This window comes from Strix uralensis, chromosome 1 (assembly GCF_047716275.1).
Source record: "Strix uralensis isolate ZFMK-TIS-50842 chromosome 1, bStrUra1, whole genome shotgun sequence".
Classification (NCBI taxonomy): Eukaryota; Metazoa; Chordata; class Aves; order Strigiformes; family Strigidae; genus Strix; species Strix uralensis.
In genome coordinates, this window is record NC_133972.1 from 53,786,103 (window position 1) to 53,813,522 (window position 27,420).

General features: G+C 35.3%; 1 protein-coding gene across 1 annotated transcript in view; it reads right to left on the reverse strand.

The window, feature by feature from the left end:
• The window catches only part of ODAD2 (outer dynein arm docking complex subunit 2), an 89,455-nt gene that overhangs the window by 32,423 nt on the left and 29,612 nt on the right, over positions 1 to 27,420 (reverse strand). Inside the window, exons 11-17 of the mRNA XM_074892436.1 lie at positions 26,137 to 26,283; positions 25,647 to 25,856; positions 25,249 to 25,485; positions 23,757 to 23,867; positions 23,091 to 23,245; positions 19,438 to 19,680; positions 11,770 to 11,884 (exon numbers count right to left, since the gene is read on the reverse strand). Coding sequence (XP_074748537.1) covers positions 11,770 to 11,884; positions 19,438 to 19,680; positions 23,091 to 23,245; positions 23,757 to 23,867; positions 25,249 to 25,485; positions 25,647 to 25,856; positions 26,137 to 26,283 — 1,218 coding nt within the window. The remainder of the gene's footprint in view (positions 1 to 11,769; positions 11,885 to 19,437; positions 19,681 to 23,090; positions 23,246 to 23,756; positions 23,868 to 25,248; positions 25,486 to 25,646; positions 25,857 to 26,136; positions 26,284 to 27,420) is intronic.

The following is a 27,420-nucleotide window of genomic DNA, read 5'->3' on the forward strand; positions in this document are numbered from 1 at the left end:
ACAGAGATCTCTCTTCTAGGAGACAACCTGGGAGCATCAGATGAAATTAGCAGGTAGCATGTTCAGAATAAAATGAAGTTAATTTCAAACAAAGCACAGTTAAGATGTTGACGTCCTTGGAGCAGTATTGCAGTGGCCGTTAGAAGTCTACATGTTAGACAAATTAACTAGACAAATTCACAGAAAAAACCACAACCATTAAAGATTATTCGATATAAAAGTATTCCCTCTGATTTAGAAAGTTCCTGAGCCACAGATTTCTTGAAGGTGGGAGAGCATTCTGGGGAGGGGAACCACGGCTACAAGTTTGCCCTGTTCTTCTACCTTTCCTTAGGCATCCCTTGTGGGCTAGTATGAGAAACAGAATACTGTGTCAGTGAACCTTTGGTCTGACACAGCATTGACTGTTCTCACACTCTTGTGTTTATTAGTCAACTCAAATTATCAAGCACATATTTACATGTCAATGTGTAAAACAGAGCAAAACAGGAGTTTTGGCACTGTGAGACTGAACTAATGGGTATGCAATTCATCTGGCTGCCTCAAGCAAAGAGGAACTGACAGTATCTGCTAAAGTGACATGCAGCATACAGTACTTCATATACCCTTAAAAACACACAGGGTATAAATCTAAGTTTTGTTTAAGCACAAATTTTTAATTAAGTTACATAGTCACTGACCAATGCTGTACACCAAGATTCATTGCACTCTGTTAAACCGAGATGCTTGAAAAGAAATGTATCTCTTTCTTTGGTAAGATGTTCCACCATGTAGGATTACATTATTTAAGACAATCTTTTTCCAGTTTCCTCACGGACAGAAACAATGCCAGAATAGAAAAATATCTACTTCTTTGAATGATTTTTTATGTTTATTCAGCCTGTGGGTAACTCTAAGCAACATTTTGCCAGCAACCATCTAGAAGGGGTTCTCAGGACGCGTAGTAGTTACACAGAGCCTGAAAGACAGCACTGCAAAATGCAGCAGCATTTTCAGAAACTTAATTTTAAACATAGTAATTAGCAAATAGTTGGATGGAACTTCAAGTGCCTAATCTGAAGATATCAAGTATTGCAACGTAATCTGAAGCAATCACCACTTCTAACTGAATGGGCTCATCAGTTAGTTTAGTTGGGTGGACCTCCCTACTAAGTAGATATTTGTGTTTTATCGGGACTTCTTTATACAATCTATAATCCAGCCCAACATTTTTTGTTAGATTTTCAACCTTTCAGATGTGGATCTGGAAAGATAACTGGTTCTCTTAAAGTTCTTTGTCCAATGAATATAGGAACCAGCGAATGACTTAAATTATGGCTAACTTAAGGATTTCTGTAGAAACATAAGACTTAAGAAAAGCACATGAACTATTGATTAGGAAATAGATACAGGTGAGAAACCACTGTGGGCAAGAACTTCAGGTGTTTTTTTGGTAGTCATCTAATTTTTACGGAACTATTTACTAAAAGCATGCCATTGGTGCCCAAATCATACCCTTCACAAAGGAAACTGAAAATAGGTCAGAGATTCTTGGTGACATCATGGTGGCACATCTGCAGGTGGCATTGGATGGCCTGGTGTCAAATTGTTATTACACTGGAAAGAGAGTAAAAGCAACCGGCCAAATTGTTAGCAGTAACTTTGTAGAATAAATTTTATCCTGTGCACCTCTGTGATGGTAAATGTGCAGAGACTGAAAGAAAGGTCTGCAAGTGGAATTACTTTCATTTGCTTCCTTCAAGAGGTCAATAGCAGATTTTTGAATAAAAACTACCAGACACTCTCCTGAAACTCTTTTGGACTGAAAGGTCTTAGGACTTCATGAAAGTGCAAACATGGATAGTATGAACTTTCCTAGGGCTAGGGAGTGACCCTGAGACCAAGAATGGTTTTGATTATATTTATTTCTTTTGGGGGGATGATTTATGAACAGACCAGGGTCCAATTGTATTGTGTTAGCTTTGCTGAGCAAATCCATCAAATTGCTCATGGACTTGGTAAATAAAAATTCCAGAAGATGCTGCAGTTCATCTTTTTCAGTTCTGGGTCTAAATGCCAAACAGAACTCTTAGCTGTGATGTTTCCTTCTCACAGAAAGCAAAAGCAGTGGGTAGGCCCATAAGAAATGAAATATTTTCCACCATGGGCAATGCAGTTCTTGAAACTGGAAGGGAGAGGTTAAAGCCATATAGTGTGAAGATCAAAACCAGAAGCCACAGCACATGGAAAAAGGGTAGTATACAAGAGCAAACTTTGTGCTGAAGTCCTAAAAAATCCAGAATGAACAAATAACAGAGGTCCTTACAGAAATACAAAGAGTACCTAAATGTTTATGCAGAAGAAGAACAGGCTTGTGACTCAGAAAAGCAGCTGAAATAGAGAAGGAAGGGCAGTACTCCGCCACTTCTATTACCATGTGAGCTGCTTGTAAAGGGAGGTGGGCTTGCAGCGTGTTTCCCACGGATATGCTAGCATAAACATTTCTCTATCATTGTTAGTGTATGCATACCACAATGTAAATGTATCTACAGACAATCGCCTGAGTAAAAACAGTATTTCTCAACATCAGTTTTCATGTCTGTCTTGAAATTTTAAAATTTGACCGAAGGTGGTAGATAATGGGTTACAGAGATTTCCACACAGAAATTTCTTACCTATGGGTATTAGAGGACTAGACAGCTAAATGACCAGACACAGGAGAAGGAAAGAAAATGAGGTGTTTTACATTTCCTTCAATTCCTTGAAAGTTACTACAGAAACGTGCATTATCTTGTGTCTAAATATCAACTCAACAAATGAGAAAGGCTTCTGTTCAACAGGTAAACTCTACAGTAAAGTATCTAAGATTTGAAAGGAGTCCTGCTATACAGGAAAATTATTCTGCTTTTCTGCATGGTTCAGATATCTAGGTATTATTATTCATGCTCCTGAAAGATGTTTCATGATGAGATAAGATAATCTGTATACCATCTTAATTAACTAATATGTACATTTTATGTTTTCCTAACTACATATTTTCTTTCCAGGTGATTATAACCCTACTTCTTAAATTTCTCTTCTGACAAGTTTATACTTTCACATTTTGTAAAGGAGTACGGTCCAATTAAACAGATGGAATAATATATAAACAATCCAGCAATAAGTAAAAGAATAACTGGTTTCACAGACAATTATTGAAGCTCCTAACACAAGGACAGAACCTTCTACTAGTGATGAAAAGCAGAGGGAAACTGCAGAAACCACATGTCAGAAAAGTTTCCCAAATGTGATTGTGGGTGTAGTCTGGTGGTCTGTACAAGACAAAGAGAAAAGCAAAGAAGCAAGAATTTGAAGAACAATGAGTAGAAAGAAGGACTGAAATGAGAGCTTTAAAATCCATTGTTACATACAAGATCTTTTTTTTCTCAAAGAAATTTAAACAACAAATGCAATCTTTTTGGTATCATTTATCAAAACCACATACTTGCTTTGTATGGTATATTTCCACTTTTCTTTACCAAAATATGTGTGTTTATTATATACAATTGCCATATTTTAAAGATCTTTAAAGAAGAAATATGAAGTTATGCGTGTGATTGCGGAGATCTGGATTTAATTCTTTTGAATCTATGTTCTTTGAGTATACTTCTATTAATGATCAGATAGCTATTCACACTATAAAGTCTAAAGTATTTTCTGTGATTTTAGTTTCCAAATACTCTCAGGCATTTTCACCACACTTATTTTTGTGACATAAGAGAAGAAAAATAATATATAACATGTCTCTGGAAATTTTTTTTTTTTTGTTTCACATAGAAAAAAATGCAATCTTTAAATTCTACCTTCTAAATTAATTGACACACAACATTTTGTGTGACAACCCAAAGGGCTTGTCACTTCCAGCTATTAGTGTGTGTTAAGCTTTCATATTTACCTGTAGTTCTTAAACCTCACTGCAGATATGTAAATAGCATTGTTTCAAAGTCTGGATAGTTTATGATTGGGTAATAACATGATTTTGATATTGAACTTGAGGTGGAGAGTGTTCCATTTCCAGTCCAAGACTACATTTATACTTCAGCATTTACATACTGCAAACTCTCATCTATTAATATAGCCATTAAGCTACATTTGCTTTTATCCTTAGAAAGTATGATAAATACTATTTAAAAATTGGATTCAAAGGGAGGAGTTTGCAAGCTCAAGCAGTAAAAAATAAAAAAAAAGGTATCTGGCATAGATGCTGAGGCCAGCAGTTACCTGCTGTGCTAATAAAAGCCTCTTCCTGCTACTCTTTAATTACATATTTTCATCTTGTTGAACTGCATGACTATTAACAAAATTTAGTTAACCTTCCTTTTTCACTTATTTCTACATTGGCTTCTGCCAAGAGCAGAAATACTGTGAGATAGACGGGCTTTACACATTTTTTTTTAATTAGGAGCAGAAAGCATTACGATATTTGCAAAAAGACAGATTTGGAAAAATCACTTGATCTTTGCAGTATTTATACAAGGAGAACATTTGGGATTTTGAGTTCTCTTGTCATCATATTATGTTTTTTTGTGGTTATTTTCATTAAGTAAATAAAGTTCATCAGCCTTAAGTTGAGACATACAGTTCTTGTAGAAGAACTACTGAATTCTTTTGTAACTGAATTCCTTTCTTATTTCTTCCAGAGTGAATACTGGTTTCTTTATTTGAAAGATTTAAAGCTGAACACCGTATTACAAAAACACACTGTGTTTACCTTTAAAAATACTCCACTTGAAAGATAAAAGTTTCTCCTCTAAAAACAAGTAGTATTTCACTCTTAGAACATCTTAAAAAGCTTAAGGTGTTGAAGCTAATTTGTCAAATTGAATTGCATTTGCCCCAAAAAAGTCACTGTAGGGCTGTGCAAATAAACTTTAGTTATCAAGCGTCATCTTTAAACTACCTTTTCTTTAGTGAAGGAAGCTGTCCATTTCCATCCCCTATTGCCAACTGAATAACTTATCATCCTAACGCACAATCCAACTTAAAATTCAAAATAAAGAAATGCAACAGATGAATTTCTGTATTATAGTTGTTCAGTGAAAAAGGGAAACATGCAATTTATATAATGAAGTTTCTATTAATTTTTCTTGTTAAACAATTCAATGGTAATAATAATCAAATTATATTTAAAGGCTAATTTTATTCCTGTCGATACAGCTGTGGAGGCTTCCACTGTAGCAGAACAGATGACAAAACATCTTGTAAGATGAGACTACTTTACTACATCTCACAACGTTTCTTCCAAGTTGGGAAAATGCAATGTGCTGGGAAAACAACAGCAGACAATTAACATGGATTTTCCTGTCCTCTTCACCTCACTGAAGCAGCTAAAGCCAGAGCCTCAAAGCAGATTAGCTTCAACATGGCACCAATGCTACTCTGTAGCCTGGAAGAGCAGAATTCCTTACTCCTAGCTCTTCAGGGATTTGATCATCGCACAGTTAAATACTTGGCAAAGTCCATTAGCCTAAGTGTACAGCCCAAGAAAGCATGTGATACATGTTTTCTAAAAGATGGTGGGGGTAGGGTGAAAAGTCAGTCATACAACTTCTAGTGGTCCTTTTGTCTATTGTTTTCCTTACTTTTCAGTCCAGTGGACTACACCTACTCTTCCTCCCCCTCCTCACAACTGCTCACTGAAGTTCAATCCTGGGTAAACGCCAAAATTCTAATTTCTTTTCACAGAAGCAGTGAAACTACTAATATCAAAGTCCTTTGAGGCCACAGCAGAGAAAACGTCATGATTTGCCTTAGATTATTTTGGAAAGCATTTTAATAATGGAAGTCTGAGAAACAGATAACATTGAATAACTGAAAAAACTAAACACTGTTTCCATTGGTTTTGGATTGAATTTAATCCAAATAAGTGTCTAAGCAAACTTCTTATAATTATTAATATGTTTATGAGATAGTCATCACTAATACGTAGTTTAATACTGTAGAGATGCAAGACAGCAATACTGGAATGTTCTGAGGACAGTCTAGGTAAACAATCAATGCAGTGACAACACAAACTAATAAATTGTCATAACAATTATTGTTTGTGTCTTTGCAACTCTGGCATGGTTCCATAAATTAGACTGGTATATGAGAAGGCAATCATGTCATATTGTACCACTTACCATTACAGACCACTGAGAATCTGAACAACAAGCATGAAGTATAAAATATGTTATAGTTCAATCAAAAGCTTCTGCACTAGATAACATGATTGCTTGAAATTTTCTGGTTTACATTATCCAGCAAATGAGACACAATGATCTCCATGTTCTTTTCTTGCCTTAAAATCTGTGGAAGTCCCATGTGGCAAGTGAGAGGGTAAAGATAGGAAAAAAGTGAGATGGACAAGAAGGAAAAACAAGAGAGAGATGAAAAAGAAAAATGTGAGGAGGATGGGATTTAAACTTTTTATAGACCTTTAAAATCCAATTAGCAAGTCTATTTTAAAATTACAGAAACTACATGACAAGCTGTTGACTAGCATGTGTAGCTATTATAAACTAAGTTACAAGGAAAGCTGGTCAAATATTTTCCAGTGGAACAGTATTCCATCAGAAAATGCTAATGGAATGGAACCAAAACCTTCCATAAGAACACAACGACTTCTTGAAAAGTTTTGACAGAAACCAGGCAGAAAGGCAGGCTAAATTACCAACGTGCCTCTTCATCTTTTCTCTTGTCAGACAGATGGCTGGTGAGTAGCCTGCCAGGCTCCTTGGCTTCTGGTTTTCACAGAATCCCTGACTTCTTGCTTGATTGGCTGCCAAACAGCTGGAAAGCCAGGTCTCTAGGAGCTCCTAAACTTTTTGGCTTCTTATGGTCTCCAAGCAGTCAGGCAGCTACTTTGCATGAAACTTAGGACCTGAGGCTCCCCAATGAGGGAGATATGGGTTATGCTCTTAGTTTCCCTTTGCTTCTTGGCTTTCAGGTTATGTGTTTTACAGGAACTGGACTCCTCTATTTGTAGACATTAAGGACCTCAGGGCAATTTATGTCAGTCCATTCAGGATCTCCAGGGTAACATGTCTATAGGAGGCCCAAACAACTCCTGATAGTTGGTTCACTAAAATTCTAGGCAGCCTGTGTCAAGAATCATTGGATAGGCTCATTCAGCATGTATCGTGGCAAGCACGGCAGCCAGCTATGGATTCACCAAGCCAGGTCTGGCTTCCCGGGCTTCCTAAATCTCCAAGGAACCCGGTGTTCTGGAAGGCCTGAGGGGCAAGCCAGAAATTCCTTTTTATCTCTCTTACAGTACTCTTTTGAAATTTAGTTCATAACAAATGCTTAACAATTTGGAAAGTCTACATCCAGATATCAGCGACTAAAAACTGCATAAAAATTAGATTAAATACAGAGAAGTAGGTATGATTGATGTTAAAAGTTACAATGTCTACAGAAAACAAATAGGAAAATGGAAAGAGAGCAGCAGTAAGAGCACTAAGTCTGAACTGCCAAAGTTTCTGTACAGAATTGCAAGAAGCATAGCAAGGAAAACAAAGAAACTGGAAAATGCTGTACATACTCAAATAGGGAATTTTGACATTATAGGCTTAACCAAAGAATGGTACGTAAACAAAAATATATTGGTACTACTTAAGTAATATTTTAAAAATACAAAACAAATGAACAAAACTGTGCATTATGGGGCATAACTGATCTATTACACTACAATTCTAAATGTGTAAACAAAGCATCTTCATTTAAAACAGCAAATAATTTTACTATTTGTTAAATATCAGAAGAATTTCCAAGTTCAACTGCATTTCTTTGTTACTTTTAGTAAAGAAATGTTCTCTGTGGTTTTATACATATGGTTACATTAAAATTTCCATAACAAGCAAAATCTGTGTAAGAATCCTAAATAGCATGGGTCATCAGCAGCATATTTTCCACCCACAGGTTAACTCCAGACTGCTGGCTCCAGTAGAAGTCACTTCCTCAGTATATAATACTTCTGCAACAGTGAAGGCTACTTCACACATACCATCTCATGTCCCTTCTCTCTAAAACCTAAATCAGTTTTGATTTGGGGTTTTTTGTGTCAGCATGGACATTCTCTTTCCTCATATGTAGGAAATACACAGATAACTTTAGATGGCTGATCATCCATCCTTCATCACACCCATGAAATTCCTCTGCAGAGTTGAAAGGGATTCAATAACTTGGGGGGGGGGGGTGGGGGGTGGAAACCCCATGCTATATCAGAAAAGTGTGAGATGTCATTTTACAAATACATTTTAAGAAAATAGAATAACTTTCTCTCTCTATTCTCTCAAATCCCCATTCCCAGACTGTTTACTTAAATTATTTTGACAGCCTTTATATGTAGTTGGCTTCCTGAAGTTCTTTAAGCCTTTACAGCTGTAGTGATAACAAAGGCTAAAACTGAAACTTTCAAATTTGAAAGTTGAAATGCAAGCACAAAGGACAGAGAAAAAGACAATGCCTGACATTACCATTCCTATTCTAATGTTTGCACCCAAAACTCTACTAAATATGAGGATGGAAAATAACCTCTACAACTTTTTCCTTTTTTTTTTTTTTCTTTATTCATTTCAAGACATTCTATTTAAAGGTTACTCTGTGAGGAAACAGGTATTTTCATAAAAACTCAAGCTGGCAGTGCTCCTCTTCTTGGCAAAATGCCTTTGGATGAATTTTATAATAGCCCAAATAACATCTTTGTAGAGTTTCTCTAATTTTTTCTGTTTGGGCTGATGTATGTTGGGAGAACATCATAAATACTGTTTTTCAAAGAAGCATCATAACTAAATATTGATGTTCCAACATCAACAGAGTTGAGTAGACTTTTCTTAGACATTTTTCATAATCATTTGTGTTTCTTGGACAGTGCATTTACACTTTGTCATTACCAACGTGCCTGCAGTAGTAACTTTTCCTTTTGGAAGTAAGGAACTAATTAATAAGAATCTGCTTCTATTAAGATAATTTCTTTGAATAAATGACATTCTTGTCTCTTTAAGTCTTATATTTTAAAGAAATGTATGAACTAATTTATCCAAAATCATGAGATATATGTCTAAGACTCACAAGTAGCACTCACAGGTGCTGCACAAATTTTCTCAGCAGAGTTCTACCACCCAAATTATATCACTGCCAGCCTACCTGTAAGATCTTCAGTGCACAAGAAATTCTTAAGGCTAAAAATAATAGAACTAATGCTGACATACAGAAGTGATGACTGATACCAAACCAATATTATGGCTATCAGAGCTGTAACAGTTTATGTACTACAGTGTACAATTTATATCCCCTGTTTAAAAAGTCTTAGATCTGTCATGGACCAAATATCACTGACCTATATCATATTGCTGTAACAAACAGCATCACTTAGCTATATCATACAGATACAACTCTGTTCTATGGGAAGCACTCTGAACCAGCTACTATAATGTAAATGTGAACTTATATAATCTAAGATTACCCGAAGTTGGATTCTGCTCCCTTTGCTAGACTTCCTGTCTAACAGCGGACAAACTAGTTAGACCCAAAAGCTCAAAACTGGTTAACACCTAAACATCTTGAGAATTCAAGACTCGGCGTTTTGTGACTCTTATCCCCCTATGGTAAAACAGAAGTAGGAGACTTTTCAGTCTTAAACAGATTATGGTGAGAGTAAGTGCATGAGAGATAATAATGTACTCACATACTATGACAATAACAGCCCTATCATTATAACAACTAGCTTCTAAGATTTTATAAATATGGAAAATAACCTTTAAGTTGGATGTACAGAAAATGACTGTATAGAAAAATGGATGCTGCACTACATTGTTATAAAAATTTGTTTCTGATACTATTAACAAGTTCTACTTAATCTATAAACCTCTACAGCTTCCACAAAAGAACACAAATAGAAAACAAATCCAGATTCCAAGCTCACAGCTATCTGAAACATGGTTTGCAGTCCCAAGTACAGGCTTGGAAAAGCCAGAATGCACATAATCCTTTTAGAGTCATACACTTATTACTGCTTTTGAATCAAGCAGTGTATAAACCAAACTGTGCTTCTTGGAAGATCATTTAAATTGTTGAATAGTATGAACTTTAAATAAAAAGATCAAAAATTTGTTTAGATAGAAATAGTTACTACACTTCCACAGTGTGGCTATAATCACTGCTTTATACATATTTCTTTCCAGTCAGTGTCAGAGGAAAGGGTATTATTGGTAGGTTTGTTTCAGTGTGCCACTCTGCCTCAGTCTCACACAAAGAACTCTTTGTGGGGTCACAGATTAGCATTTGGGCAGGCAGCCAAGAGAGATGAAAGGAGATGAAAGGAGGATAGCTACACTAAGGATGTACATAGCTTACACTCATCAAATACCCCAGGGAAAAAAACAAGAAAAAAATCCATGTAGTCTATAAATTCAGTAGCTGTCCTCTATCCTCTTAGCTTCTGAAAAAGTGCTTTTAGTGGAAACTCTAGCAATGTGCAGTTCTACTCTGGCACTACAGGTTGCAGAGTCTTACATATAATAAATAAGTATTACGTCAGTACTGAGGCAAAGTAATATTTTAACATTCAGTAATAACAATATTGTTCAAGAGAGAGGTGGGTATTGTCATATCTTGACAGAGGAGACAGGTATACACCCCACCATTAGGTTACAAAAAATTTTATTATACTAGAGTGTACATTTAAAAAAAAAAAAAGAGGTCATTCAGAATAACCAGCATGTCTGAAAAATGGCAAGCAAGCTGTCATTGTAGAAATCATTGTGAAGAAATAAAAAATGCTTAAGTTATAAAAATCAAGACCAAATGTTCTCTCAATACTTTCATCCATATATCTGTATCTACATCCATCCATCAAAATAAATTAATAGCAACCATACAGTGCTCAAATTCAAACAGGAAACACTGCCTGCAAAGGATGCTAAGGATATCTAGAACTTTGAAGAAATTTCCATTCTTTACATAGTCAGGATCTCAAATGATATATAGAAGGATATATATTTGTGGTATAGTAGAGAGAAGATACAAAAGTTGCAATAAATATGGAGGTAAATTAGAAACGGAAGATATTGCTGTACAAGGATTAAGGATAAAAGTCTACTTAGTATTCTAGGAAACTTCTAATGGGAAACAAAACCTTCCCCATTTATTTTACCACAGGTCAGTGTTAAGAATTCACTGTAGATGACTTACAGCTTATACTCACCATTTTATCTCTGTTTGGAAACTGACATGAAATAAATGAATAGCTCAGTCTTCTGTGCACAACTGACCTGCACAACAACCACTATTCACAACTGGCACTTTTTATTGGCAGTCTCAGCAGAAAATCTAAGGATTACATTGGCACCAAGTCTGAAATATGCTCTGAAACCAAATGATGGTCTCTTGAGAACATAGCTGAAGTACCTCATAGTGGAGAGCAACTACAACTACCTGTGCTATTCATAGTCTGTGAGTAGAAGCTTTCTGTTTTCAGCATTGTCAGATTTTCAGCATGTTTTATTTGGGAACAGTAAGTTTAGGTCCTGATAAGTTATTAAAATATATTTTCCAAGAACTGTAAAGACAAACCAGAATGCTATGAGTGCTAGATGAAGGACTATTCACTTTTGAAAAGCAAATACATCATTTTTTGTAAGCAGTTAACAGAATGAAATAAAGAGAGCGTAAGTAGCAAAGGGCAAAGTATTGCTGGAAATCACCCAAATATAAAAATTATATATGAGTATATATATAACAAAACTATTACTTTAAATACTTTCTTACCTTAGCATTTTCAATGCAAGGACAAATAGCCCAAGCTGCATTTGCTTGAACATCTGGATTAGGATTTTTCAACAATGACCATAACAAACGAACTCCATCTAGATGGTCAATTATCCTATTGCAGAAACAAACAAAAAAAGAAATAATTAATTACTGGCAATGTTAAATCTTAAATTATATCAGTTTGCTTGGAACACTGATTTAAGAAATATTGGTATGATTTTCTTTAACATAGTTTTGCTTTATGTAAGTGCTCGTGTTTTATTGTCAGCTAATCGCCATCAACATATTCAGTAAACATTGCCTACTATAACAGATGGGTGTGAACAAATGATGTAAAGACAGAATATGTTTTCTAACTGAATCTCATTAATGTTGTTTACTTTTTCTCAGCACTGTCATTCAAACTTCTTATAGAAGATAAAATAAAGTAAACTACATCATAACCAGAACTCATATAAACGTGAAAACAAGCATGTGACTTTTTAACGATCTGCATGCAAAGTGAAATCTGAATTCAAGCATACTGGCTTCTTTCATATAGTAACAAATACTTTCCAAAACAAATATTTATGCCGAAAACTATGTACTTAACTTTTTATTCAGTCTATGCTTAATGTATTTACCTTACTCTATGACATATTTTAAAATACTATGTTTCTAATCTAGCATTAGAAATTAAAATGGTCACACCACAGTGCATCCTTTGTTGGGCACGAATAATGTGTAACTTGTTTCCCATGTGTTCCTTACCAACAAGACTAACACTGAACACTGTGTTATAATTACTTAAACACACTGTAATCAAAGTATCTTCGTCACTAGCTGAAAAATGAATTATCATCAGAATCATCCCTACACCATCTGTGTTATGTTTACATATCAATCAGTCTTGGGGATCACAACTTCACGTGAGGGTCCAGTGAATACCTTAAACAGAAAGGAAGGTCAAACAAAACTTAGCCTTTACAAACATGCCTTTTTTCAAAAAGGTATGTTAAACCCAAAGCAGATGCGCTGAAGATAAAGGAAGTACACCTTCATTGTCTAGCCTCAACAGTAAGAATTGAATTGTATAAAATGAGTCTACGTCTTTAATTGTAAATACAAGAGAAATTTAAATACAGATTGTGCTTAAAAACATCAGATAAAAGATCTCATTTTTGTTCACTATATATATAGGTTTGCCAGGAAAATTTTAAACTAATTATAAAATCAGCTTTGTATGTAATCCTATCATTTGAAGCAGAAAAAATAATTAAGGACGTGAATTCTGTCTAAAATAACCAAGGATTTTACTCATAACACCTTTATGCAAACTGGTTAAACAACTATGTTTTTCAAATTAATACTTTTTGCACAAGGCTATGGTTAAGCTGAGACACTATAAATTTTCTATGATCTGCTAATTTTAATCCAGCTTATTTTACATACTCAGCTCCAAATCAAGTGCAAGAAAATCATCAAAGGACAAATTCAGAAGTCTTAACGTAACATAATAAAACAGCATGATCACAAACTACACAATTACATGTATATGTTCACATAGTAAGGATGACTTCAGTAAAAGCTTCAAAACAAGCTTTTCAATCCCTCCAAACCCCAAATACTTTTAAGCAATTTTAACATTACTTTCCTGTCATTTCAGAAAGCACAAGGAATTTTTTTCCTATATTGGAATTAATTAAAAAAGAACCCATGAATCTTTCTTCTAGTCAAGCAGAGTACTGACCATTTACCAACATGAGGTACTTCCTCCCAAGAGGGGCTAAATATAAATGACCCAGCTCCAACCAGTATATAAAAATCAAGAGATAGAAGCCAAACACTGAGCTCAGATTTTTCCACCACACTTAAAAAAACAACTTCTAGGCTGATTTATCTTTCCTTTCTATTTTTTTTAAAGTTTCCTTTTCAATTTAAAGTTTACTTTCATTTTCTTTTCATTTTTCTTGTCTTCTCTTCAGCTTTTCAAGGTAAACTAGCCTCACTCTGTGGCTTATTTTCTAGAGTTTTGCCTTTTGCTTGATGACCAGAAAGACCAGTTGTCTTAGACCCAACAGAATGGCTCAAAATATCTGAAAGTGTAGCCTTCCATCCATTCAACATGTATAAAATCAAATTAAAAAACAGTATGGACTAAACAAACAAATCTCCACATTATATTTTTCATCACTGATTACTGCTTTCTCTCAGTCACACTAGATTAACTCAAATGAAGAGAACTCTACATACAAGAACGATGCTCTTAAATTCTGATACTGGAAGAATTATCGTTGTGTAATCAACCATACAAGTACAAACACCTTTATTTTCATCTTGCTGAGAATATATATTTGCCAATTAAGAAAGTATTGCTAAAGAGTTCAATTTTTTATCTTTCTATGGTTTCACTGCACAGTGTAGCAGAAGAAGAAAATGGGTGTTAAATGAGCATATCTGCTATGAAAGCAAAAGGAACACTAAAATAAATGGCCCTGAAAAATGTTTCCTCTATAAAAGTGCTTAGACATTAGTTTCCTTTGTATGTGAAAATTCCTTTTTAAAGTGGACAAAAATGTACGTTTAGGATTCTTTACAAATAAAGAGATGGGAAAATGGACTTGTAATCTTGAAAATTGCAGCTCTGATGGCATAATGCTAAACAATACTATGATTTGCTTTTGTGTATAGCTTTTTTATCTAATTTTCTTCCCAAAATTTATTATAACATTATTAACAGATGCTGTAATAAAGTTACTTACCACAATTAATACAAGCAATACCTTAAAATTTACTTTGGTTGGCATTCAATTCTGTATTCATCCATAGCTAGTATATTCGTCACTCTGTGGTTACAGTCACTTAAATGATATATTTTATAATAACTTGTTGACATTATGTTGATAAAATTAAACTACAGTTAAATCTGGATTAAGCAACCACTTAGGGACTGTTAAAGGACAGGTCTTTTAATAAAGATGCAGAACATTTTCTTTGAAAGCTGAAGGGAATCTCATAAAAGCTGAAATACAATATTTAGTTGATATAAAAAATCTTAATATTTTAAAGTACAGATATTTAACTGCTTTATAGAATAGCCGAACTGCGTGTATGTAATGTATCTAATGTACAGAACACTATTAATAGTCAAAATCTTAACAGGCATGAAAGTCACCTGAAGTAGAAATGCAAACTTTATTATAGGTGATTGCCATCTCATGCTTCACTATACATAACAATATATAAATATGCAAAGTTCAGAAGCAAGAGCCTAGATTCTGAACTATTGTGGCTCTATACCTTAACATAGCAGAGGCATCTCACAATGGACCTGGGCCAAGATGTCCAGCTGTCACCTCTTCTGATTCAAAGCTCTGTGCCTTGTTGTAGACTGTTCTTATTTGATCACTGATACAATTTAGAACAAAGTGTAGATTATTTTGGTCCTCAAAATAACCCAAAGTAGTTGTATTGGCAGTTAGAAATAGCTGGAATGAAGAGGTGCTCATATCATGCACTCCTGTGCTGGACAGACGTGATTAGAACAGAGATGAAGGGGTGTGCAGCTGACATCACACCTACAAAAAGGCAACTGCAAGGTGTATGAGCAAAACATCTTCCTGGTTTCCACATGGAACAGCTGATGCATGGTGTATATAGAATATGTTTTATGGGCAAATAATTTTATTGCAATTAAAATTCAGAGATTACGGGAATGTCTAAATTATAGTGAATTAGTATTTGCTATTTGACCAGTGCAGGTAATTTAACAAGATAATTTTTTTTAATTACTTTTGTTAGTTGTCTACAGGTCAGCAGTTGTTTCATAAAGACTTTTCACATTATTTAAGAACCTTGATATCATGACATCACTGAACATCATGAGATGTCTGTGCAAGACGTGGGTCACAATTCTAGAAATTTACTTTGCTTTTTTATATATATCTGAAACTAGCAAAGCTGTTAATCTGAAATAGTAGTTCTCTTTCAAATTCAAACTTAATATTGAACATTTCCAGTAGAAACTTCAACATGAATTGCTTAAACACACATACATACACACAGCCTAGACATCTGTTTGTCATATCTATCATCTTTCTCTGTTACAGTGTTATTTGCCAGAACTTTTGAGAACTCCAGTTTAATTGCCTGCCAATTTAGACCACAAATACAAATGCAAATAAACAAAGTTATACTGACTCTGTATTGTGCTCACTGGTAAGATTACAGGGTTTAATTCTGGCAGAATCTAATCTCGTCTTTTTTGAAACCACAATTTAGCATGTTTCTTAAAACTTTCACTAGTTGCTGTGGACTGCTTTGATAAATAGTATTATATACCAATGACTCAAACTCCATCTGTTTGGCTAAAATAAATGTACATTTTAGTTTATAAGATTCTAAACCCTCGGTTTTGAATGCTAGGGACAAAGTCTATAGGTTTTCAAATGAAAAGGGCAAATGAAAATCTAGTTAGTGGCAGTTAAAGAATAAGCACTAGTCCTGTTTTTAGTAAAAGAGTATCTTGTTAAAAGTTCCTCAGAAAGACAAATACACATAAAAGATGTGCAGTAGCATCTCTGTCAGTGGCTGTGCAGCAGACTGAGTATGGAGAACAGCTTCACACTGTCCACATAATAGTAAAGAAGTTCAGTCACATAGTTAAGCTTTTTTTAAGATAAGTCAACTTATTTTCTGCTGTGAGAGAAGCTGGCTGCTGTTCTTTATTTTACATAGCTCAATAGAGTCAATAAGAATCACTTAAGTGCTTGAAGTTGCCTTAAAGTAAAGGCTTAGTACATAAACACTATTTTGCCTTCCACTCAGTAGTTGTAGAAGATAAAGTGTCAACTAGGAAATATGGCAGAGATAAAATATATAAAAGCAAATAGAAGCTGTAGATTCACCTGTGCCAATTTACTAGTCCTTCTTTGTCAGTGCAGGCTTCCTCCATGGAACATATGCTAAACGTACATTATTTTCCTCAGAAGTTAACAGCACTGCTTCATAGAACACTCTCAGGTTTTTATAATCCATAATAATATTTTATTTCTTATATTAATCCCATCTTCTTCATTACATACCCTTGAATCATTCACAGAAACATGAACTCCACTCTCTGTCTGTATGGTTTCACATACCTACTGCTGCAAGTACAACCGCATTCAAAACAGAAGACTGCTCAACTGAATATTTAGTCTCTAAGCCACACTTTGTTAAATACATATGCAGCTAATGAAATGTAACAATATATCTGAAAATTCTCAATCCTTATGGGGGCTTGATACTCCTTTTAAATTTTCCTGCTTTGTTCTGGGTTTCTAATACATATGAAAGTCAATGATAGCAGAATTCAGAAAAAATCATCAGTTTTCAGAGTTTCTGTAGTGCCAAACTAAAAAAGTAATTCTTTAAACAGTGCTTGTCTGTACCAGATGACAAAGAAAAGAAGCCTCAAGATCTGCCAGCCAAATTTGTCAGCAGAAAAGCCAATAGTAGAGAACAACTGATCTCTTAGAATGTCAAGCCATTCTGAGGAATAAGTGATTATGAAATAACGAATGCAATAGGGATCCAGCCAGATGAACTAGGAAGACCAGAAACAGCTAAGTATCAACCTGCAATAGGAAGTTCTCATCACCTGCACACCCTTACAGGCTGCAAGTAGCTTGGCTTTGCTTCTTCCTGGAAAACAATCTTGGCACATCTCCACATCCTTATTAAGATGTGTCTTTTTGTTTAAGAACTTCAGAAAATGTTTAGAGAAAGAGAATGAACTCCACAGTAGTTTCTAACAAGGCTACTTATTGTTTTAGTCCCAAATTCTGTAAATGAAACAAAGTGATGCTGCAGACTATGTATCCTTCTTGTCTTTGGTGACTTACTCTTCCCAAAAGGGAGGAAAGCAGTCTGGATGAGTAGCTACCATTTCAATTTCTGCTGCACTGGTCTGAGAGGAGGAGAAGGGAGAGGAATGGATGTCTTTTCTGGGGGGGAAAAGGGGGGGCAGGGCAGTAGGGCGATGCTCTTAAGTGCTCTTAACCCTGTGAGAGGGAGAGCACACAACCAAGCAAATAATTTAAACATGTGAATAGTTGCACTGGTGTCAATGTTTTAACTAAGCATTGTTTTTAAATGTTTTGCTGGATTGATATCAAATTTATCCACACCTGGGTGAATAACACCTTGGGAAAAGACAGCAGCATTATCTCTTCTAGTACTACAAGTCTAGCACAATACATCAGGTACATGTCACAGTCATGCTAATAATAATAATTTCTGTGTAACAGGTTTTTTTTGTAGTAGTAAAAAGTATGTTCTACTCTTGATCTAAGATCTTGCTTACTTGGTGATGTTTTAAAATATTTTACAAAACATTTTTAAAGTTGAGAACATTCAATGGAGAATTTTTTCAAATTAAACATTTGATTCCTTTGTCCACTCTTTGCAAAGTACAAAATTTTGTCCCAAACAACCTATACTCTCTCCTTCTTAAAAACAAGATGGACTTTGTTTTATCACAATTATAACTTCGGTTATTTTTTGTGCTTATACTGACCACATTCCAGTTTGAACCTATCCATAATGGATACTACAAGTGACAGTCCTGAGTACTGGAATATGTCTGAGGTTTTATAAACAACAATGTATATTTATTGGCATTTAAATTTCTCAGTTGATTTACAATGTTAATGCTGTTGGGTTAATACATTACTCTAAAGGCTGATTTTTAGTGAGCTATGTTGTGAAAGTGATTTCATTTCTTTACACTTTTATGTTACATGGCTAACTGTTCATACAACCCATGTTTACTGTTGTGTACCATCTAGCCTTTTGCCACTGGGTGACAGCCAAAGCATGAAAACAAAAGCCCTATTCAGGAAAAGAATTCCCTGCACTGCTATATGAATATCAAGTGAATTATGCAAATCAGAACAGGAGGAGCTTAATAAAACTCTCTTTCTGACCTTCCTTATGTATAAGGAGGGATATATGCCAAGAATCTTGAGGTAAATATCCCTGTAAGGGAACAGTAAGCACAGTAAATACCGACCTCAACATTTAACTGGAACACTTAATCATAAAACTCAAGGATCTTTATAAGTTGTACAAATCTACATCACAAAAATCAAAGACAGCAGCAACTCTCTCAGTAAAAAGACAGTCTTTTTCTTTGGTTTTGCAAAGCAGTAAGTGTCCAAAAAAAGTCTGAGTTCATAAAAGAAATGATGGAGAGTGACAAAACAGATCAAACACAAATAATACTCTACTTTAAAAATTTTCAAATTATTTCTCATGGCAGTAAATGTGCACATTCCCTTTTAGAATTACTTTCTCTAATTTAGGCTATTATTTATGATTTGAGAACAGATGTAAAAGGAGAAGGCAAAACAGGTACCTATCATACAGCACTTTAAAATGGTGCTCTGTAACTTTGAATTTTAACTTTAAAGAAACCTGATTTACTAAAGGTTTATCTGATTTTCCCCAAAATGCAAAGGCTTTATGTTCTATATATTTTCTTAACGAATTTTTTTTATATATATAGCACATTTTGCAGCCCTGTGGAAAACAAAAAATAAAGTATCATTTTAAGTCAGATTAACATTGACTATATTTGTGACAGAATTACTAAGAAAAAATACTTTTTCAATATTTAAAATGCTACGAATATGAATAGCTTACATCATATTTTCAGGTTCTGTTGCACAAGCTCCCACTGCTTTGGTGACATTCACAAGTAGTGCCTGATCAGTTCCAGTAAGTAACTTCACTAGAGGTGGTATTCCACCACATTTACGGATAATAGTTCGATTTATTGGCTCTTGGCAACACTCTCCCAGTGCTCCGACAATATTTACAAGGATTTCTTCAGGCTGATCAGTAAGCAGTCCTACCAAAGCTTCTACAGCTTTATATTCTTGAAATCTAAAAAAGCAATAAAACCAAAGTTCTTATTTTCAGTATGTTACTATTATAAGTTTAATTTCATAATTAAAGTGTCATTATAATTGAATTACAATGTTGAATTTCTGTATGTAAGTTATCTGGTTGAAGAAATCACAATACAGGTAAACCATTCCAATCAGTTCTTGAAAGTGTGGCATACAGCATAATTTCTTAATCTACCTTTTTTAATACACTTCTCTAATTTAGCTGCTTAGGAATCTGCAGAGTAGTTTGAAGGTTTTTTAAGACTTGACATGTGGATGCAACATCTATAAATAGCTGAAAACATGCTGGAAGACTGACAAGTACTGTGGCATCCTAACTTCCAGTACTTTTTCCTGTTAACAATAGCTAGTGTAGTAGTGTATCAGACCTTCCTCTACCTCTCTGGACCAAAGGATCACCCTTACTTTTCACTAAATGTTAACCTTTAGAGAGTTGGCCCTGACCAGTTCTATACTTAGTTCAGGCCTAATATGTGCATTTTCCTAAGGTCAGACCTACAGTTCTACTACACTTCTGTGGTACTATGTTAGATACCATTTTGAAATTAAGAAATAAGTTGACAGAAATTTGAGTTGACTTATATTAAGATTTCCTTCATTCTTCATAGCACTTTTGATACTGAGAATAAAAAACATGTTTTTAAAAATCCTGGGGGTCCTATCCTACAAACAGATGTGTGCTAAACCTCGGAAGTTCATCTTTCAGAACAGGACTTTATTCCTCAGTACTGGGGTCATCTAAATTTATTTTGTTCAGAACTTAACAGATACTTTACCTTCATTTCATACATTTTCTATGATACACCTTGATTACTCCACTTGGTATATCAAGCTAGATCTAACCTGTATATTATCTAATAATTATGCTTTGATTTATACTTTTGTGTAAATACACATAATTCCCCCCCTAAAGAGATAATTTCTCTGAGGGCACAGAGTACTCATTTGTGCTTCCCCCATGGCCTCTAGCTTCTGGAAGTGTCTACCTGAGCTACAAATACTCTGTATTTTCCAGGAATCAGTTGTACATGTGGCTTTTTTCATACAAGAAAATAGTATTTTTGAGATTTTGATGGCAGAACTAGAACTGTTTCAATAAAAGTTAATCTTTCCAAGCTGGTTTATCAGTATAACAATTGAAGTAACTGAGAAATGAGAAACTTTCATTTTTCAACGTTCAGGCCTTTGCTTGAAAAGGAATCTTCCTCTCTCTGTTCACTGTAATTTGGAAGTATCCCTATTTTTCTTTTTTCAAGAGAAAACACCAACAGCATGAAAAAAGAGCAATAAAGCAAGAAAACAATGTTTTAAAAATCCTCTGATTTTCTCTGGCTACTTTATTTTTGTTGCATATCAACTGCTTCACAGATGGAACAGTATGAGCTGGCTCTGCAATGGGCAGGCTACACTCTGACAGAGCTGTTGGCTCGGGCCATCTTGTGTCCAGAAGCAGTACGGCTGCTTGCACGCAAACTGGAATCTGAGCTAGTTAGGCCCAGGCACCTGTATCAACTCATTCCTGAGTCAGCACAACATCTCAGCAATGTACTTCAGGTATAGGAAATACGGTGGAGTAGTTTGAGGATAATTAAGTGGCCCTGCAGGAACCAACAAGGTTTGTTAGTTCCAGCTTCATGCCAGACTCAAACTCATCCTTCCAGATCTACTTATGCGTTTTTGTATTATCCTCCCTCCCTGTTCTGTAGTGCCCTCCATCCTGAGATTAGATAGGGTTTACTTCTTCAGACTCAGCACTACATAATACATGAATTCAGCTCAAGCCTGGAGTTGCGCCTGGCTAGTAACCTTCATGGAGCGTCAAGCACTTGCCAAAGATATGTGAGTAGCCCAGCAAAAATCTGTTTGCATTTGGACAGAATTACTGGCTACAGCTATACTAATAAATAAAACAGGCAAGGGCTCATTCTCTAGCCCTGAGGACAAGAAGCACAACATAGCATCCATATGGCTAGAATCTCTTACCCTTGCAATTCAGGGTGGCCTCACCCATTCTGCCTAATGGAAGCAATCTGTTGCCTGCACTGTTCCCAAGGAGTGTCTGGGCATTGTCTGGGAGAGCACTTGCTGGCACAGGCCAAACTGTGTAAGGGACTGTGCTAGCAGTTAAACAGTATGGATAATCATAACATAGGGCCTGAACCCTGAAAGGTTTGGCTCTGTTTAGTTTACTAGTATAGAGAGCGCCATTCAGTCCAACTCATCACTGATTGATCCAGAACCAGGATGCCTCTGTGCAGATACCCAAAGCCCACAAAAGAAGGATATAACCTTCTGAAAAGTCAGGTTACTGTGCAATCAAGAATGCAAGAAGCAGTAGGACTGCAGTAGAGTATGTAAAGACTATGGCTCTGTATGCCAACAGTTTAGGAACTCATTTAGGACAGTAAAAAGCCAGACTGTAAACACTTATTACTGGAATTCTTTCTGATTTTTATACAGCAGTTATCTATCATATCTGCTTGTCCAGCAAAATACACTAAAATTAGGGCTGCAGGAAGAGGTTACCTCTTACTGATATTCCTTCCAGTCTAGGAATCTTACGTTCCTCTGTACAGAGCAACATAACTTCAGCAGGAAAACTAGCACATACTCCACTGGAGCAGGCTTTCCTTTGAGGTAAGGTGTATAAATCAGATAAATGAATTTTAGATGAGGGGGTCAAGTATTCTCAATCATTAAGCTGTACCATGAAAGGTGATAACTCCTGCTGTCACATTCTCAGATAATCACTCAGGACCCTGATACTGGGAGGTTATAGGTACCTATCGTAGGACTCTTTTCAGTTATTTCCACTCATTTAGAAGCTGGGTGTCCAGACTAAGCTACTTTTCTGAGCCCCTTCTGTAGTCAAGGAGAGAGGCATCTCGGCTAATTATCCTAGATTCCAGTATATTTCTAAGGGAGGTGGACCTAATGTGTATTAGATATCTACCCTAGAACGAGATAATATGCTCTCTGTCTCTCTTGACCTAAAAAAGCTAAGTGTGCTAACTACTCTCTCTATCATGTAGTAGTGATTCCGGTTTGGAAGCTACAGAGAGGAGTGGGGATATCAGATACGCCCACGTGTCAGACATTTAGTATGTGCTAGTACACCTCCTGACTCAGTGTCCTATATCATAACTACTCTTTAGAGGCACCAATTGTCCCCACTGACTCTTAAGATTCTAGGAACTTAACACTGTCTCCACTGTACTCTGATGAGGTCAGGTGGCAATTTTTAAAGTACTATAACACCTAAGTTGAAAACCCAACTGATTATAAAGTATGTTTTTGAAGAATCATAACAATTTTGAAAACAATAGAGGCCCATAAAATCAAAACATGATAATGTAATAAATGTTTGTAAAATTAAATTGTTACTTTGACACATTTTCTCCACTGATTGCACATTTCCAGATTGCTCCTGTCACAGCTGCTAAAAGTTGTTTGTTTTCAGAGTTACCAAGCAGAACAGACAGTGGCTGTAGACCTCCATGCTGTCTAACCAGGTCACGTGTTTCTTTATCTTCTGCACACTATACAAAAAAATTAAATTTACATATTAAGTAAAATGATGTCTCCAAAAGCTAGGTGTATTATCTTGTAACTAGTAAAAGCTAATACAGAAGAAAACATAAATTTTTTATTAAATTATCTGAATTTGCTAACAACTCACTAAGAAAGTTTGACAGTAAACCACTACTGTATTTGCAGCAGTGCTTATACTGTCACATTGTCCACCTTGTGGGCACACAAACATAAAAAAACCAAAGCAGCTCTTTGCACAGTACACCCCACCTCTCTTCATTGGTTACCTGTTCAATTTAGGGCTTTCACACAAGAAGAGCAAGTAGAAACTGAAATACAGTATTAAATAGGCAGCTAAAATATTCTCATAGGAATTACCCAAAGACCATCAACATTTTTATGAAGTAATTTCTTACACATTAGAGAAATAGTAAAACTAAGAAATATTAAAACTGACAACCACATGACAACAAAGGGCTAATTCTGGCTCTGATCTACTGATTATAATAATAAAATTACCTTAAATATGGCACTTGCACAATGCATCTGAAGCTCCTCATGTTCGCTACTCAGATTTTTCACAAGGTTCTCAATCATTCCTTCTGTCCTTATTGCAAGTCTGTAACTTGGCTAAAAAGATAAACTGCATCTTTTAAATCCTGTATATTAACAATTAATAACACTATTCACAATAACAATGCAGTGCTACAATTCTAGGCTTTGATATTGAGAAGCCATGTATTTTATCTTAAGCACGAGTCATCTGCATTGCCTTGAAAATACTACTGATGTTCTCAAAGTTAATCAAATACATAAATTCTCTGCAGTGCTCTTCAAATCACCTGTGAAACCAGGTGCTGCAATGCCTATTTTGTAGCCACCTGTCTTAAACAGAATTCAGAATACTCTGAAAGGTATCCAGACTCCCTGCTCAGAGCCAAGGAAGAAAAAGATGCTTCAGAATGGGATCAAGAAGTACCCACTCACTTCATCAAGAGCCAGCAAGCCGAAACAACAGATCTATTCCTAGAACAAGGTTAGAAAAACATGTTCATAGAATTAAAATTTTTTAGTGATCTTTTCTTCCAAATTTTAACCCACAAGCATTGTAACAGGGGACCATTATTAAGAGAGGGGAAACATCTGTGTAAGAGATACATTTGGTGTTATTTCCAAATATGGCTAGACAAGAAATCCTCAGAAACTTCACCTTTTCCGTATAGACTTACCGAAACTAAAATCTGCCAGGTTGGTGTCTTGTGGAGCATGCATAAACTTGTGTAGGTCAATAAGCTAATTTTGAAAACACAAAGTGTTTTATAATGTAAAATCTTTCGAAAAGTCATGTCTTCCATGTCTTGAATTCACAAAGAGAACTTAACATATATTTTTTACCTTAAGTGCACCTTAATTTCAAATATGATTCAACAAATAGAGAAATAACCACTCATATGGAAATAATAAAAAATACTTGTATTCAAATTTAAAAACTGAATATACTGAAAGTTGTGAAACCTGACAAGGAAATCTGTAGAAAAATCACATATATTCCTTTCTTCTTTTTGCAATCAGTCAGACACCATCTTACCCAATTCACAAGGACATTGTAAACCACACTGCCCTGCACTGCATTGGATCTTCTTGGTCACACCTGTAGGTTAGCTTTGTAGAATTTAAATATACAAATTAAATAGAATATAGCATTGTCAAGTCGCCAAATTTGTCAAGTATGATGAAAAAAATGAGAAAAAAATTATACTGGTTAAGGATTTCATTTCTATACATTTTCTTTCACAAACTGTTCCTAGCCTTTTAGATAAAAAATACATGGTCTTTACATCATTACAAGCTGTGACCTTCTCAAAAACACTCTGGCTACACAAAGCATCTGCTTTCCTGATGGGATAACTGCCTAACTGCCCTGGTTTAAATGACAGTCAAATGTAATGCTTCCTTTTATTAACCAATTGTTTAATGATTAGAAATAATTTAGCTATATGCGTTTACTTACCTCTGAGGCACATTCTTGTAATGTCCCCACTACTGGGGTTAAGATGTCTGCACGTGAACATTTGAGCCATCTAGCTAATAATGGAATGCCACCAGCTTTACGGATTGCTTCTTTATTTTTGGTGCTTTTGCTGCAGCTCCAGAGTGCCAAAGCCCCACAGCGTGCTATTTCAGTATCTTTTGCTTGGTATGATGTTAGACTAGTTGATCCCACTGAAATATATCCCAACAGCCCAACCTAAAAAAAAACCATTTTTCTCATTATCTACAGGGAAGTTTGATATTATACTGCTTTTTAATGATGGTAAACACTACCACAAGAATCATACATACAACACGACATATTTTTTGGACAAAAATATGCATATCACAAGAGTACAAATTTTAATGTCTGCTTACCAGTCTCTTGATTCCTCCATGCTGCCTTACTGTCCTCCGTGCTTGTTGAAATCTAGCAACATTAGCAATTGTTTCAGCTGCCAAACATTTTAGATCTTTATCTGGAGAGTCCAGTATTTTCACCATGATCTGTAAGCCCCCAAGATCTGCAATTGCATGTCTGATCAGTGTATTTTGACTGATTTCCTTCAGGATTTTTAATGAACCAATCTAAAAAATGGAAGATAACAGAAGTTAAACATTATTTAAGTATACATAAACAGAAAAATTACTTAAAATGCTGGGTTATCTAAAACATTTTATCTTCTAAATTGAATCAGAAGAAAAAAAGGGAACTGAAAGTCAAAGATAGATTTTTTTTCTAAAAAATCCTTGAAATTGAGAAAATACAAACATGAGAAATCAATTTTCTTTATATAACTTTGAAAATTGAAAAAAATATTCTAGTAGAAAAGGCATATTCATTGTTCTATTCGACAAAGCTACTTACCTGACATTTAATTTCTTCTGTATCAAGTAAATTAATTAACACTTCAAGACATCCAATGTCTCTGATGGCCATCTGACAAGTTTCTTGAGCCAGATTGAAATCTCTCATCGAACACAATGCAATTACAGTAGCTGTTGGATCACCTCCCTAAAAAAAAAGGAAATAACAAATGTGTAAAATGTGTTCAATATAAAACTCAATCTTTTGTACTAGTTCTAGTAAAACTACTACTAAAGAAGAATCATGTTAGATTATTTTGATTCTATGGTGTTAAATAATGCAGACACAGTAAGAAATGGAATTATTGATAAAGTCTGCAAAGGGCATAAAGATTGAAGAGTGAATAGCACAGGCGACAAATGACTAATATGGCTTGCTGTGAATGGACTAGTAAATTAGGCAGTCACGTATCAAGAGTGCTGTATGACTGTCAGTGGATAGCAAAAGAACACACAGTGAAGACACAGACGTTTCAGAGAAGCTATCTGCATCCTTTGCACTGGTATTCACCCTGGAAGAAGCCAAAGAGATTCCAATGGAAATCCTCCATTATGGACATTTCAGAGGATTTTTCTGAAACTGACACCACTGTAGAAAGTTTTTATAAAAAAGCCCTGATGTTGTGAACAATAATAATTTGCCATTATTACATAGTATTCAGTTATAAAGGAAACAGGGTAAAATAGTTGATTCAGTGGAAGTGGCATGTATCCTCTTGCTTCAAACTGCCCTGTTACCAATGTCCTGGGAAACAACAAATGTGATGTCAAAGTTGAAAAGAGTTCAAAGGTTATCCAAGGCCGTTTAGCCAAATATCTGTGCTGGACAAGTTGGCAGACTGTAATAAAGAACAGAATTAGCAGACATCTGTCTAAATATTCTTGCAACAATATGATATACTTAGAGTCACCATGGATCTGTTAAGAGAAGTTCTACCTTAAAAACTTACCAATCTTATGGCAATGGTGATCTACTTGATATGCCTAACTGGACTCCATAAAGATTTCGACAAAGACCCTCCCTGATAGCTTTTAAAGAAACTAAGCCACTATATTATAAGAAGAAAGGTCATTGCATGGATTGAAAAGAATGACTAAAGGATAGGAAACTGAGGATAGGAGCAAAGAGTCAGTTCAATAAAGGGATGTGATTTAGTGGAGTTCCATGGATCTGTGTTGAAGTTACCCAGTTCAACATACTCATAAACACCCTGAAAAATGGAAGGACTAGTTATGTGACAAAGTTTGTTGATGATATGATGATTCAGCACCAGTTGTGACAAAC